Raw genomic sequence first — 15,888 nt, 5'->3', positions numbered from 1 at the left:
TTTTCTGGAAAGATCAGACACTTCTATAGACCAACATTTCCCACCGTGTGGGTTGCAATCTGCAAGTGTGTCATGAAGGCTGTACAAGTGGGTTGTGGGGTTTATAAGTAAACTCAAAATAATTACTGCTTTTATTTTATTATTTATTTTATTTATTATTTGATTTATATCCTGACCTTCCTCCCAGTAAGAGCCATGGGCAGCAAACAAAAGCACTAAAAGCACCCTAAAACATTGTAAAAACAGACTTTAAAATATATTAAAACATCCTTTAAAACATTTTAAAAAAAACCTTTAAAAATATCTTTTTTTTAAAAAAAATGTTTTTTCATCCTTAACTAGTATGATAAATACCTCTTACAACTTTTTGTTTTGTTGCCATATTATAATGATGTGTTGACACTTGTAACCGAATGTTGGAAAGGTTTGAATCTCACATTTTAACTACCCTTTGCCTGCTGGGGCAGACCCAGTGATGGTTCACCACAAGATGCTCATACAGGGAGTTGTTGTAAGGGTCTATTGCAGTTTGCCTCTGATGTGCAGGCACCGCCTTTGGCATTGAACTGTTGTGTGATAGAACCTTCAGAAATAAGTTTTTGGAAGTGAGGTTGTCTGAATTTTGGCTTCATGTTACCACTGAGTATCCTGAGCTTGCTGATACTGCTGCCATTTGGTAATACATATCTTTGTGAGACAGATTTTTCAACAATGACTGCTATGAAGATGAAATACAGAAGCAGGCTATGTATCAATAATAATCTGAAACTATGTCCGACAACCATCAAAACCCACATTGATCTACTCATTGGCAAAATTTAAACTCAGCCATCCCACTGATACTTGCCAAAATGGACTTTGTCATTATTAAAAATATTCATAGTTTGTTATGTCTAGCACTGCTTGTGAAACTGTATGATTTTAGAATAAATTTTATAGTTTTATAAACTATAATTTTTATGGTTTATGAAACAATGCCCTTCAGTCAGATGGTGTTCTCAAATTCTCATAAACAAAACTCTAAATATATTTTTAAATACTATAAATATTTCAACAAATTCCACATTAATAGGGCCATTGTGTACATTTTTGCTTGGGTGACTCAGGTAATGGCTATAAAATAGGCAAACTTCCATTAAAATGCAGAAACCTGATTTGTTGCTTAGTCTTACATATGTTCCAGTACATTCTCATCCAGTGAAGAGAAGTAGCCAGGAACAACTCTCATGGTCCTAAATCAAGTGTATTTTTCTATTTTAACAGAGACTTTAATAGTTTCTGTTCCTCAAAATGACTTTCAAGATAAAGTTACATGAGGTTTAAAATTATGCAAATGATGCATGGAGAACACATCTTCTCTAGTTGGTTTAAATTTGAAAAAATGTGAATTGGGAGGTAGGATGAGCAAAATATTTACATGACAATCATTATTCATTTTCTCCTTTCTCTTCATTGTTTGGATCACACCACTCTGTACACTGAAACATTTAATAATCAAAACACCAATATTCCCTTTCTAGGAATGAACATTTTAATATAGGCAATCAACAAATACAGTATACCTCAGTTAACATAGCCTCTCGGAAAGAAGTTCCTTTTAACAAATCCTTTTTGAGGGGGAGAGGGGATGTCAGAATGTGGCTCCTTGTCTACTGGATTGTGGCTACTGCAGGCAGCTCTCACGCATGGCTGGAATGGTGCTCCTTGCCAGGTGACACAGGCAGCTCTGCAGTAAACAGTGCTTCAGGTGCCCTGGAAACACTGTTTATTGCAGATGCGTCTGCTCAAGTGTAGGGAGGATGGGAGAGAGAGAGAGAGACCAAGCACTGGCAGTGGTGGTGGTGGTGGTTGCCCCTTGCCTGCCTGCTTGAGTGTATGGAGAGGAGAACAGTGCTCAGAGCTTTTGATAGCTATAGCAAGATGCTACATGATAAAAGAAAAAAAGTAAGGCAGGTATCCCTGGATGTTTTTTGGAAAAAGCCTTCAAGTGGTCTCTGTGCAAGGCTTACCTGAGCTGGTTATTTCATTTCAGACATGTGTACTGTTAGTTTTGAATAAAAAGGTTGCTGAAATATGTTGAACTGCTCTTTTTTTGTGGTGTAGAAGCCTATCCCTATTCTTTCCATGTTATTCCTGCCTCTGGTACCAAAGTTTTTGTTAAAGAAGTGATGTCCAAGAACACATGCACTTAGTTAATTGAGGTATTAATGCTGTACTCAACTTACTGTCTAGCATTTTTTGTAGGTTATCCTCCAAATGAAATACTACATTTTTATGTACTTGTTTGGATTTCTTTGCTTGTAGAACCCACTGGACTAGTGACATTTACAAGACAGTGTCTACAGGAGTTTCCACACTGGGAAAGGTAGGCTGAGAATGTCTCTTTAAAATGGTTTCATTTTGATTATAGCAATTTTACCTACATCCCAGTAATGTTTCAAATTTCTTCTCTTCCTTGACATCAATGGGGTTTCAGGAAAGCTCTGAAAGCTAGGTGGGCTGCATGAACATTCCATGGTAATGACAGATCCATACAAGTTTCACTGAGTAGAAAATGCTCTGGGGAAATAACTTGAGATTATGATTTTTTTATTTTATCAAGTTTTGCGCTGTAACTTCAGTTTCAACCTCAGTGGCCATGTATGCACATCATAGAAGGCCATAAATGATGACTTACCATGCACAAATGAATCACACCTGCAGTTCTCCTCTTGGCTCATGTTACGAGGGAATAAACCACAAACCCTGGTTTAGCATTACTTCCAAACCAGGGGTTTTGTTTTGTTTTGTTCCAAACAAACTGTGGGCAGCAAGCCAAGAATAAAATATTGGGGAAAAACAAACCACAATCCCTGGAGATTGTGGGCACAATTTGCTCGTGCCTAGTAAGGCATGATTTATGGCTTATGAAGATGTACAAACACAGCCAGTGTCTCTATTCCATTTGTTTCACTTCTGTCTCTCAATACACACTGTTTATAAAAGATGAACTTATAGAAGTCTGTAAGATGGATCTGTTGATTACATATGTTTTCTTTTATTTAATTTTATATGTTTTCATACTACTTTTGGTGAGCTCCCAAAATAGACATATATAGGCTTGTGCTCACATACACACATGCGTGTATGCACACCGGCTTCATGCTAAACTGTGATTTAACAAAACATGACCAGTCCTAGTCATCTTGCCTATCTCTTCCCTCCTTCATGGCCAGAAGGAGAAGTTTGGAAGCTCTTGCTTCTGCTTTTTTAATGTCATATAGGCTGACAACCCTCCCTTTAGGATGCACACCTTAATGTGGTGAGGGAGTTTGAGAGTGTTGAAGAAGCTGAGAGCAATGCCGTCAGGAGTCTAGACCAAGAGGCTAGACTCCTAGCAGGGGCACCCTAGGTGGAATAGTCAAAGCTGAGACACCAGACTAAGATGCATCCAAACTCAGAGGAAGGCAATGGTAAACCACCTCTGAATACCTCTTACCACGAAAACCCTATGAACAGAGTATCCAAAATGCAACACGAGATAGTGCTTGAAGATGAGACCCCCAGGTCAGAAGGCACTCATCGAGCTACTGGGAAAGAACAAAGGACAAGTATGAGTAGCGCTGTGACTAATGATGCAGCTGCGTCAAAGCCGAAAGGAAGCCCAGAGGCTGATGCGCACAGATGCGAAAGGAGAGTCCAGAGATGTATGACGCACACAATAGGAACATGGAATGTGAGAAGCATAAACCAGGGAAAATTAGAAATTGTCAAACAAGAAATGGAATGTATCAACATTACAATACTTGGCGTGAGCGAACTAAAATGGATGGGAATGGGACATTTTCAATCGGGCAACTACAAAATATTTTATGCAGGAAATGAGAAATCAAGAAGAAATTGGGTTGTTTTAATAGTGAGAAGTGATGTAGCAAGAGCAATTAGCTACAATGCAAGGTCTGAGTGAGTGATATCAATGAGATTAAATGGGAAACCTATTAACATAACCATCCTCCAAGTCTATGCTCCAACATCAAATGCAGAAGAAGAATTGGAGAGATTTTATGCAGAAGTAGAGGAGGAAATTGATCACACACCAAAACAAGATATGATGATAATCATGGGGGACTGGAATGCAAAAGTGTAGGGCACAGAGAAGAACTAGGAATTGTGGGGAAATGGGGTTTAGGAGACAGAAATGAAGCAGGAGAAAGACTTATTGAATTCTGTGAAGCCAATAATTTGTTTCTTGCAAACACATTTTTTGAGCAACTGAAAAGATGACTGTACACATGGACATCACCAAATGGTTAATATAGGAATCGATTATATAATTGGTAACAGAAGACGGAGAAGTTCCATACTTTCTGCAAAAACAAAACCAGGAGCAGACTGCGGTACAGACCATGAACTGGTCATATCGAAAATCAGAGTAAAGCTAATGAAGAAGAACAAAGCAATCATAATGCCAAAATACAATTTAAATAACATCCCAGAAGAATATAAAGATCAAATAAGGAACAGGTTTGAGGCTTTAAACTTCGTTGACAGAGAGCCAGAAGAACTATGGAGTGAAGTCAGAGACATTATCAGGGAAGAATGCTAAAAGACAATACCTCTAGTTAAAAAGAGAGAAAGACCTCAATGGATGACTGACGAAACTCTTAAAATGGTTAAAGAGAGAAGGAAAGCAAAAGCAAAAGGAGATAGAAACACCGTCAGAACCATAAATGCAACAATACAGCGACTAGTACGTAGGGACAAAGAACTATTACAATAGGTATTCTATAGAAATAGAAGAGGACAACAAAAAGGGTAGAACCAGAGCCCTATTCCAAAAGATTAGAGAAATGAAAGGGAAATTTAAACCACGAGTAGGGATGTTGAATAATCAATAGGCGAACACACTGACTGACCGAGATGAAATAAAAGGAAGATGGAAGCAATTGACTGAAGAACTCTATAAAAGAGATGCCAGGATGACAGATTCATTCACAAAGAAACCATATGATGAAGAACCAGAAATTTTAGAATGCAAGGTAAAAGCTGCTCTTAAAATACTTGGAAGAAACAAATCACCAGGAACAGATGGCATACCAATAGAGTTGCTACAAGCTACTGAGACTGAATCTGTCCACATTCTGACAAAATGTTGTCAAGAAATATGGAAAACTAAACAATGGCCCACAGACTGGAAGCGTTCCATATACATCCCAATTCCAAAGAAAGGGGATCCCAGGGAATGCAGTAATTATCGAACTATTGCCTTAATATCCCCTGCAAGTAAAGTAATGCTCAAGATTCTACAACAAAGACTCTTACCCTATATGGAGCAAGAAATGCCAGACATCCAAGCTGGATTTAGAAAGGGAAGAGGTACCAGAGATCATATCGCAAACATATGTTGGATAATGGAACAGAGCAAGGAATTTCAGAAGAAAATCACCCTGTGCTTTATAGATTACAGCAAAGCCTTTAACTGTGTAGATCATGAAAAATTATGGAATGCTTTAAAAGAAATGGGGGTACCACAGCATCTGATTGTCCTGATGCGCAACTTATACTCTGCACAAGAAGCTACTGTAAGGGCAGAATATGGAGAAACTGATTGGTTCCCCATTGGAAAGGGTGTGAGACGGGGAGTATTTTATCACCCTATTTGTTTAATCTGTATGCAGAACATATTCTACGGAAAGCGGGATTGGACCAAGATGGAGTTGTGAAAATTGGAGGGAGAAATATCAATAATTTAAGATATGCAGACGATACCATACTACTAGCATAAACCGGTAATGATTTGAAATGAATGCTGATGAAAGTTAAAGAGGAAAGCACAAAAGCAAGACTACAGCTGAATGTCAAAAAGACTAAAGTAATGACAACAGAAGATTTATGTAACTTTAAAGATGACAATGAGGACATTGAACTTGTCAAGGATTATCAATACCTTGGCACAATCATTAACCAAAATGGAGACAATAGTCAAGAAATCAGAAGAAGGCTATGACTCAAGAGGGCAGCTATGAGAGAACTAGAAAAGGTCCTCAAATGCAATGATGTATCACTGAACACCAAAATCAGGATCATTCAGACCATGGTATTCCCGATCTCTATGTACGGATGTGAAAGTTGGACAGTGAAAAAAGTGGATAAGAGACAAATAAACTCATTTGAAATGTGGTGTTGGAGGAGAGTTTTGCTGATATCATGGACTGCGAGAAAGACCAATAATTGAGTGTTAGAACAAATTAAACCAGAACTGTCGCTAGAAGCTAAAATGATGAAACTGATATGTTGGACACACCATGAGAAGACATTCACTAGAAAAGACCAAAATGCTGGGAAAAACAGAAGGGAATAGAAAAAGGGGAAGGCCAACAAGAGATGGATTGATTCCAGAAAAGCAGCCACAGACCTGAACTTACAAGATCTGAACAGGGTGGTTCATGACAGATGCTCTTGGAGGTCACTGATTCATAGGGTCACTATAAGTCATAATTGACTTGAAGGCACATAACAACAACAAAAAAGCTAACAAATTGCGGCAAATGTTAACTATGGTTAATTTCAAACAAGCTAACTTCAAAACTCACACTGCTGAAGCTGATTTATTGAAATTAGCCATAATTAATATTCACCACAGTTCCAAGTTTGTATAACATGGCAAGGTGCACTTAACCAAAAGTGGAACCGAAAGCCTCCAAACTCCACCACAAAGGTGTATGGAAGGGAGGGAGAGAGGAGAGGGGGAGTGTGCAAGCTTAGTTGGAGACTGGGTTTGTTCACATCTCACTAAACCATAGCATGACATTCAGGTGCAGCCACTCTTTCTTCAGCAACTGGTTCACAAATATTTGGTTTTAGCATACAATTCCATTTTTATTTACTTATCCATTGCTTGTCTAAGACAGCAAAGTTATATTTGTTATGAAACTGAAAGCATAATGATAAATTGTATGTTGCACCTTTCAAATGGCATGAAAGAAATGTCTCAGTCCTACCATTTCTCAGCTCTCCTCTATTTAAATGTAAATGTACTGCCTTCAAGTCGATTCAAGACGTATGGCGACCCTATGAATAGGGTTTTATGAGGCTGAGAGGCAGTGACTGGCCCAAGGTCACCCAGTGAGCTTCATGGCTATGTGGGGATTCGAACCCTGGTCTCCCAGGTCGTAGTCCAACACCTTAACCACTACACCACACTGGCTCTCAATCCTCTATTTAGTGTATGATAAATGAATGTCCAAACCCTAAAGGACAGGTAGGCAATGCCATTTCAGAAGGCATTTCTTAGTGAAAGTAGTTGCTCAAGATGGGAATTGACATTGTATTCCCTTGGTGCTCATTGCTTGAGTAGTCCTTACGAAGAGATGGGTTTCTAGAGGTAATGATGTCAGTCAATTTTGTAAGAAAATATTCCACTTGTAGATGTAAAACTGTAAATATGTAGTACAGTGCAAAAAGTTTTTACAACTGGTTGAAGCAGAATTTATATAGTTACTAGAGTTAATTGTGAAAGAGAATTTTTCAAGTGAGACATCTCGATCATATTCGGCCAAGTTTTGTTGCTCGGTTTTTGCAGGCTTTCAAGGCTAAAGCTCCTTTAAAGAGAATGAAAAAGCTAAAAGTAACTTGGCTTACCTTGGTTATTTTCATATGCATGCCAACAATGTTGACTTGTCATTTTGCTAAAAGCAGTTCTGAAGCCTGAAAGCTCTTGTACTTTTACTACAGAAGTAATTTCAATAAAATATATGATCTTCCCTACTTTGTACATCTCAGTGTGTAAAGCTGGTACTATCCTAAAATAAAATACTATAGGACAGAGCTGGCTACATGCTTGAATGGTATAGTATATTTATCAATGTATTTTTTTCAATGAGTTTCAAACTCTTGCAGCATGATCCTGTGCATTCTGACTCCCAAATAAGTGTGCATGGGATTGCATTCTTAATGTTTTATATGAAATCCAGTCTTAGATGTTAGAAACCACGTCACTCCATTTGGTTTTCAGCAAACTATCTTTCATTTCAGTTATTCAGTTCAAGCTCTGGGTTTTTTACCAAAGACTTTGGGTGGATTCACACATGAACCTAGCACACACAGCGCCATGTGGTCTTTGCTAGACAAATAAGCCCTGACTACGCATATATATATAAGAAAGTCATTCCCAGCAACATACATGCTAGTTCTGATAGAAGTATACTTTTGTGGTGTGTGTGTGTATACGTAATATCCTGGCTTGGATCCTAACTTTCCTTTTGAAAGAGAGGAAGGAAACAGAGTTTCCATTCATGCAACGAGGTTTTTTTTACCTCCCTCTTACCTCTGCATGCTCCTTAGGAACAGGATGCCATGTGGCAGAGAATTCCAGAGCAGAAAGGAGAAACTGCACCCCTTCCTTTAGTAGAAGTGCCTTCCACTCACACAAGAGCACTTTTGGGTCCAAGTCCATTTTTGTACATTCTTTACATGGGTTACATATGAAAATTAACATTCTTTTCATCTGCAGCAAGATGAATTTATGGCTTAATATAATCAGTGCTGTTTTGTAAATGCCACTAACTATATGCTAATAAATGGACTATAACATGCTTCCCATTAAACTGAGTGAGACTAAGCAGTCAAATGACTTAACAGTGAGGAAGTTATATTTTATGTTTTGTTTCTTCTGGAAATAACTAATGTATTCTGTTAGCATTTGGATCATGTTCAAATAGCGTCGAAAGGTTTTAGGAGCAGCAAATCAATAGCTAGATGTGACTAATGCTTCTTAATTTAAACTTGTCTTTTGGTCTGTTTAATTCTACTATAGAATGATTAAATATGCCAGGAATACAACTTTATGCAGAATAATTAATTTCTTTCTGGATGTAAAATGGGTACTAAATAAAAAAAAATTAAGAGTATTACCAACAATAACAGAAGAGAATATTGTTAGAATGATGCTTATTTTTCTCTTGAAACAAGCAAAGTGGGGCCATTTTGGATGAAAACCCAAAAAGCTTTAAATGTTTTGTTTCAGCAGAAATAAGACACAATTGTCTGGATTTTACAACCTCAGCAATATGAATGTCAAATTTTCATAAACAAAAGCTTTGCATGTTGGGAATGCGGAATCAAAAATGGAGGAACTTGATCCCCTTCTCTTATGGGGCTTGTCATTTGCCTGTATTTAACAAGAATTAAATATACTTATTAAGGCCCTAGGACCTCATCACAAATCTGCTGTGATGCAGTGTGTAATATTACCATGTCCCCCAACCCCTTTTTAGTTTGTTTAATTTGTCTCCCTGTGTGGGTGATATTTCATTTCAAGGCAGCAATCACCTACAACACTGTTAACAACAACATGGTTTGCGTTTAGGGTTCTGAATTAACAGTAAGTGCAACCCATCCTATGTACTTTTCTGCAGTGGCAACTCACAGAATTGAGTACAGATTGATCAGTAGCAGGCATTTTATTTATAAATTTGCAACATGTTAAAATTGATTTTTAATATTAATTTTCTCTCTGTAAAGTACTATCATACTGCTGCATTTCCTTGTGTATGTATTTATTTGATTACAGATCTCAGAAAAAAATGTCCAGGTTGCATGTCACATATGAAGGTACTATTGAGAGCAATGGGCATGGGATGCTGCAGGTAAGAGTAGAATCATATATTGGTTTGTGCTATGCTTGTTTGAAACTTTGGTCTATAGGGCACTTTAGCAGAATCATTCAGTTGTGCCCTAGGTTATATGTAAAAGTAGCCAACTATTATGCATTATAATAGGCAGAGCAGAATTTATTATTCTGACAGCCTTAGTGTTGCCTGTTGTCTCCACCTCACCTTGTTTTCCATGTGTGTACCCCGTGAAAAACCTTTTGATTGGCAATCATAAGACCTGGAAAGCTCCAGGTCCTTCAGGTCATACAGAGATTGAAGAGCAACAAGAGAGGGGTGGTTCCAGGTTATGAAAGTGACAAACTGACAATTCTTTGTTTCGCTTTTATTTTAAAAGTGCCCCAGCTGGTGACCAGTTCAGTAGTTCAGGAGGCATTGTCTGCTGCTAGTAGAATTGTTTTGGTCTGAGAGCCAGTCAGCTGAAACAGATTGATAAGAAGTCTGTCCCTTCCATATCTACAAGCACATTGTTGTTTGTTTTAGCTGAGGTAGCTGCATTTTGAAGTGCAGTGTAAAGTACTGTGGGTGGCTTTGTTTTATCCTTGTTTTGTTAACTTACTGTTTAATAACTCTGTTGATTGGTTCTTTTTAGACTTAAAACCCCATGTCACAGCCTCATGATGCCAGAGTAATAGGATTTACACCAATCTAATTGTCTTGGGCACAGACATCTGGGATGTTCTTATGTTCCAGCCTCACTGCAATAAATGGGAGCTGCACAAAATCTAGTGCTGCTTCCATTCACTCTGTTAAGGTTTGCCTGGGAAAACTTTCCAGACTATTTCCGTGGACCAGTAATGGAACAAAATTTCCTTAAATCCTATCCTTTCTTAACATTTGAATAAAAAAGGAAAATGATCATCCTTCTTAGACCTGTTAGTTTAAAATGGGACTGGATAACTTTGCTGAATAGTGATTATGCAGTGCAGAAGGATAGGAATACTACTCTCCAAAAACATCTTGTGAACTGTAGCATCTGTGATGCATCCTGGGGGAGTGGTCCATAAAGCAGGAGTGGGGGACTTCAGGCTCTCCATATGTTGTTGAACTACAGCTCCCATCATCCCTGACAATTGGTTGTGCTAGCTAGGCCTGGTGGTAGTTCAACAACATATAGAGAGCTACAGATGTCCCATCCTCGCTACAAAGTATGCTCTAGAGAACTCCTGGTTCTTTGGGGGGGGGAACCAATAATTAGCAGCCACTGTTGAACAAGAGACTGCCCTTGTTAAGTAGTGGCTGCTAACTATTCCCTCCCCCCTCCCCGAGGTTTCTGAAGCATGCTTAATAGAGAAAATGAAGTAGCTGTTTCCTGACATTTGGAGAAGGCTTTTGGGCATATTATGAAAGCAATATGCTTAAGGCACACATAACTAGAAGCAGGATTGGCTCATACCAATTGATTGAATCAATTGTAATTCATAGTAAAAGATGAAAACTAAAGAGTTGCATCTAATTAAAAAAATGTCCATAGCAATATGTTTTGCAGTGTTAAGAAAATGCATGGATAGCAGAAGTTACATTTTGATAGGAATATTTTTTTAAATCCCCAAATTAGTAGAATGTGCATGTAAATATTAATAGTATATTCCTAGTAGCTAGTATAATTACATAATCTCATTGTTGGTTTCATTATACTGTCTGTCCTACTATATTCTGATCTATTTAATTAGCTTATTATCATGAATTCGACTAGTATGATTCTGAGAAACGAGACCGTGTTAGCCCTTTATGCTCATACAGCACCCTGTTTTATGGTGCTTGACCCTGATTAGAATATTTGGTCATTGCTACACTGTACAGAATGAATATAATTAGACAACAGTTAATATATTTATTGTTGATTAGTGAAATACTAATCTGGCTCAGGTAATGGTTGCAACACAGGAGAAAGCTATGGACTCTTAATTTGGGTACTGTTCAAAGACTTGAATTCTCAGCTTTCATTTTTCTCTGTGTCCGTGAGTAATCTATTTTTCCATGCCCCAGTCTCTGGAGTTGAGGTAGTTCTAGCTAAATGCAGGTAAGAAGCCAATGTTGGCCTAATCCATTCTGCCAACTCTTCTTTCATATTTATCCTTAATACATAAGGTTATGCTCCAATATTTTGAAACTTTCTCCTGAAACATGCCTTTCTAGCTTTTGCTACACTTGAAGAACCTGAAAATGCATTAAAACCAAGGTGCATTTTAACACCACAAAGCAATATTAAATTATCTTCCAAGCCACTCAAAACTGTAATCTTGGAGGCAGGAACAATATTTTGTAATGCATTTTTGTTCTGTATAAATTTGCATTGAATGCATCCAGAACAGTCTCACCTGAGAGATGTAATTGTCAGTCCCATTTCAGCTATGTAGCTTTCTGATCCTGCATAAACAGAACAAATCCCTCTACTTGGCCAAACTCAAACTAAATGTTAAAGAGCTCTCTCCTGAGATTAAAATAACATTATAAAGTTCAAAACTCCAACAAGAAAAATAAAACATCAGAAACAGTCTTAACACCAGATCAAATTCCAAGCAAACAATTCTTTTTTAAAAAAAAAGTCTGGGGGGGGTGGAATTGCCTGATGCCGACAGGATAACAACATAAATGCTGGGCCAGCCTCGTATAGGAGAGCATTCCATAGGTGGGACACCACCATCAAAAAGGCCCTCTCCCCAGTCATGTCCGTTGTACCTCATCTGGCAGGGGCTCTCAGAGAAGAGCTGGGGATAACCTTACTGTATGAGCAGGCTGATTTGCTTTTCTCTTTAATCAGACTGGTAGAGGGGACCCAAGGGGCTCAAAAAGTAGATGGAATATTACTGAAAACAGAAAACAAGGCACTGATTATATGTCTATCCTACCTGCTTTTTGGTATAAAAAGCCCAGAGTATACAGCTTGTCATTATCTAACAATTTGTTCCTTGCATTGCTCTCATCCTTTTCACGTGTCTTCTATCATACATTTCCTTAAACCTCTGTAGACTGAAAAGTGCTGATAAAATTCAATTACTGAGCTAAATGTGTCCCAGGGTAGGTTGCTTGATGGCCAAGGATATACAGTAGGGCCCCGCTCATACAGCGGGTTACATTCCGGACCCTCGCTGTAAAGTGAAAACCGCTGTAAAGCGGAACTCATTGAATAGAACGGCACACAATGCCTGAAAACCGCCATAAAAGCGGAACAAGCTCCATATGAGTGGGGCTTTAGTCTAATTGCATCTAATTGAGACCGCTGTATTAGCGAAGCGCTGTAAAGTGGGGCCCTACTGTAGCGTATCAAAGAAGATTTTTTCTGTCATTTCAAACATGCAACGTGTAACTCTCTTTAGGCCACTTCATGCATTACATGCTTGCTATTGCGTATCAAAGTGGCAGGAGGCTGCAGCCAGTTCCAGCTCCCTGGTACATGTGGGCAGAAACATGCATTTATTATGCGTATAGGAGATTTTTATAGGTATAGGAAAATGTTTTTGTGCATTGTACATAATAGAATGTGTGAGGCAGACTTTGGATATCATGTGTTTTGTAATATTAAGATACATATTTAATTTTTGTAGGGAACCTGGGGCCAGGCAGGTGTTTTCACTGTTACCCCTAGTTTTATATCCTCAGGCAGTTTCTCTCTTAAAATTCAAAATTCACAAAAGCCACCCCTTGAAAATAGGCACAGGCAGAACAGTACTATGGAGATCCAGGGCAGGGGGAAGGCAGAGGAGAGGCTATATGGCAGAGGAAGTACAGCTTGCTAAACCCTAATCCTAAGATTTCACCAGCTAGGGCAAAAAGGGGTGTATAGGTGGGGGCTTTTCCCCTTCCCTCTTTTTATTGTAAAAAATAGAAAATACTAATTAAAACTAATCCCCAGTTGAAAACCAGCATAAGGCCTACATAAGAGTTCTAAGAGTCAAAGTTGGTTTCCAAAGTCAGATCCAAGGGTCTAGAGCACTGTTCTTCAATCTTGGGTCCCCAGATGTTGTTGGACTACACCTCCCATCATCCCCAGGCAGCATGGTCAATGGTCAGGGATGATGGGAGTTGTAGTCCATCAACATCTGAGGACCCAAGGTTGAAGAGCACTGATCTAGAGGGTAGGCATATAACTCGCATTGCCCTCAAGCACTTGACGTTGGTCAGATTAAAAAAACCCTTTAATAGGGAAAACCCTTCAGAATTTGAGAAAAGAAGGTCACCCATTGTGGCATAGATTAAATGCCCTATAAGTTGTAGCAGTGGCAACAGGCAAGGAAACTGAGGTTGACAGAACTTTTCCATTGCCCATGTGAATTCACCTTAATGGTTACAGGAAGAAAGTATCAGTTTCCTGAAGAGTCTTTACAGATCCAGAAGGGTGACTGGGGAGTCATTAAAATAAGGAGGAGGCCTGGAAATGTGGGGAGAGCTAGGTTTTGTTGTATACATGACAGACATTCAGTACTTCAAGTGACACGTCTACCTTTGCTGACACCCAAAGTGGAGTTCAGCCTTTTTAAAAATGGAAACTAGTAATAATATCAAGATGGCTAAGACTTAACAATCACGGCCAATATTAGCCAAGTTAGTTGAAAGCTTATCTTAGTGTACTTGTCATTCCTTAAATTACTATAAGTTTACAGGGCTTAAATATTTGAAGCCGTGCAATTCTGAGTTCAGAATTATGAAACCAACAATAACGAAAGGAGCACAATAAAATGTAAATGTCTCAGGCTAGATGGTAGCATTGCTTGCCTTAAATGATTGTGGTCAAAACCAAGATTATTTCACCTAAACATGAAAAATGAGTATGTACAACATATGTTTACATTATTGAATTGGGAGGGGGGGAGAAATGGAAATGTGTTTGAACATCCAGTAACCACATAAATTATGTCTCAGGTTGATTTTGCTAATCGCTTTGTTGGAGGTGGTGTCACTGGTGCAGGACTGGTGCAAGAAGAAATTCGCTTTTTAATCAATCCAGAACTGATTGTGTCTCGTCTCATTACTGAAGTCTTGGATCACAATGAATGTCTAATTATCACAGGTTAGTTTTTGTAAGCCATACACCTGAGAAGTATATCATGTGAAACTGGTGCCAAAAGATTCTAGTAGCATATTCTGATTTACATCACTGGTCAAAAGACATCAGTCCAGGGTATGTATTCACTGAAACTTATTCCAGTGTATTTAGACTCACTTTGTTGTTGTTGCTATGTGCCTTCAAGTTGATTTTGACTTATGGCAACCCTATGAATCAGTGACCTCCAATAGTATCTGTTATAAACCACCCTGTTCAGATCTTGTCAGTTCAGGTCTGTGGCTTCCTTTAGCCTTCCCTTTTTCTACTCCCTTCTGTTTTTCTCAGCATTATTGTCTTTTCTAGTGAATCATGTCTTCTCATTATGTGTCCAAAGTATGATAACATCAGTTTCATCATTTTAGACTCGCTTTAGAGTGCTGGATTAGGACAAGGAAAATTCAGGAACAAATCCCTGTTTAGCCTCACTGTATGATGTTAGGCTAGTCACTATCTCTTAGCCTAACTTGCTTTACAGAGTGAGGATAAAATGGAGGTAGAACAATGCATGCCACATTGAGCTCCTTGAGAGAAAGTTGGGTTATAAATGTACTAAATAAAATAAATATAATGGACCGTGAGTAAAATTAAGTAGCTGCTTAGATGCGTTTTTGTACAGGAATTCAGAGTATTATCCTGCCTATAGGAAAGTACAATATAAATGCTCAAGCACCTTTGACATTCATACAATACCATGAATATACATAACCATTTACAGCAAGAAGGCATGAGTCAGGTACCGAATATGGTGTCAGGGAGGAAAGGCATTGCTTAAAGATGGGAGTCTTTTTTTAAAAAATTGAAAATGTAGAAGAGGAGAATAGTATGAAACAGTTACTTGAACTCCCCAGCTCCTTTACAGTCAAAATTTATGCATATTTACACAGAGGCAAGTCTTTTTGAATTCATTGGAATTATTCTTAGGTGGGGATGCATAGGATTAAGACATTCAATTTCACTAACAAATGGAACCTGCAACAAAACACTGCAGTGTTGTGTGCTCTTTTTCAGGGTTCCATCTAACTAATGATGCCCTCTTCCAGCATACTCCATTACATTCCCCTCCCCCAGGTTTTCTGTGTTTCTCATCCAACTGCTCGCTAGCATCCTGTGGCCCTGAATGACTTGGGGCTCCCGCAAGTCTTCTGTGCTGCGTAAAGATATATAGGCCCTTGGAGACTTGAGTTCACTATC

General features: G+C 38.5%; 1 protein-coding gene across 4 annotated transcripts in view; it reads left to right on the top strand.

Moving 5' to 3' along the window:
* The window catches only part of PARG (poly(ADP-ribose) glycohydrolase), a 122,032-nt gene that overhangs the window by 74,682 nt on the left and 31,462 nt on the right, over positions 1-15,888 (top strand). For all 4 annotated transcript variants that reach the window (XM_061635005.1, XM_061635001.1, XM_061635003.1 and 1 more), the window contains 3 exons: positions 2,305-2,365; positions 9,551-9,626; positions 14,514-14,661. In XM_061635005.1, the coding sequence (XP_061490989.1) occupies positions 2,305-2,365; positions 9,551-9,626; positions 14,514-14,661 (285 nt within the window). The remainder of the gene's footprint in view (positions 1-2,304; positions 2,366-9,550; positions 9,627-14,513; positions 14,662-15,888) is intronic.

This window comes from Rhineura floridana, chromosome 7 (assembly GCF_030035675.1).
Source record: "Rhineura floridana isolate rRhiFlo1 chromosome 7, rRhiFlo1.hap2, whole genome shotgun sequence".
Taxonomy (NCBI): Eukaryota; Metazoa; Chordata; class Lepidosauria; order Squamata; family Rhineuridae; genus Rhineura; species Rhineura floridana.
The sequence above is the reverse complement of the archived record's forward strand: the minus strand, read 5'-3'. Positions and strand labels throughout refer to the sequence as shown.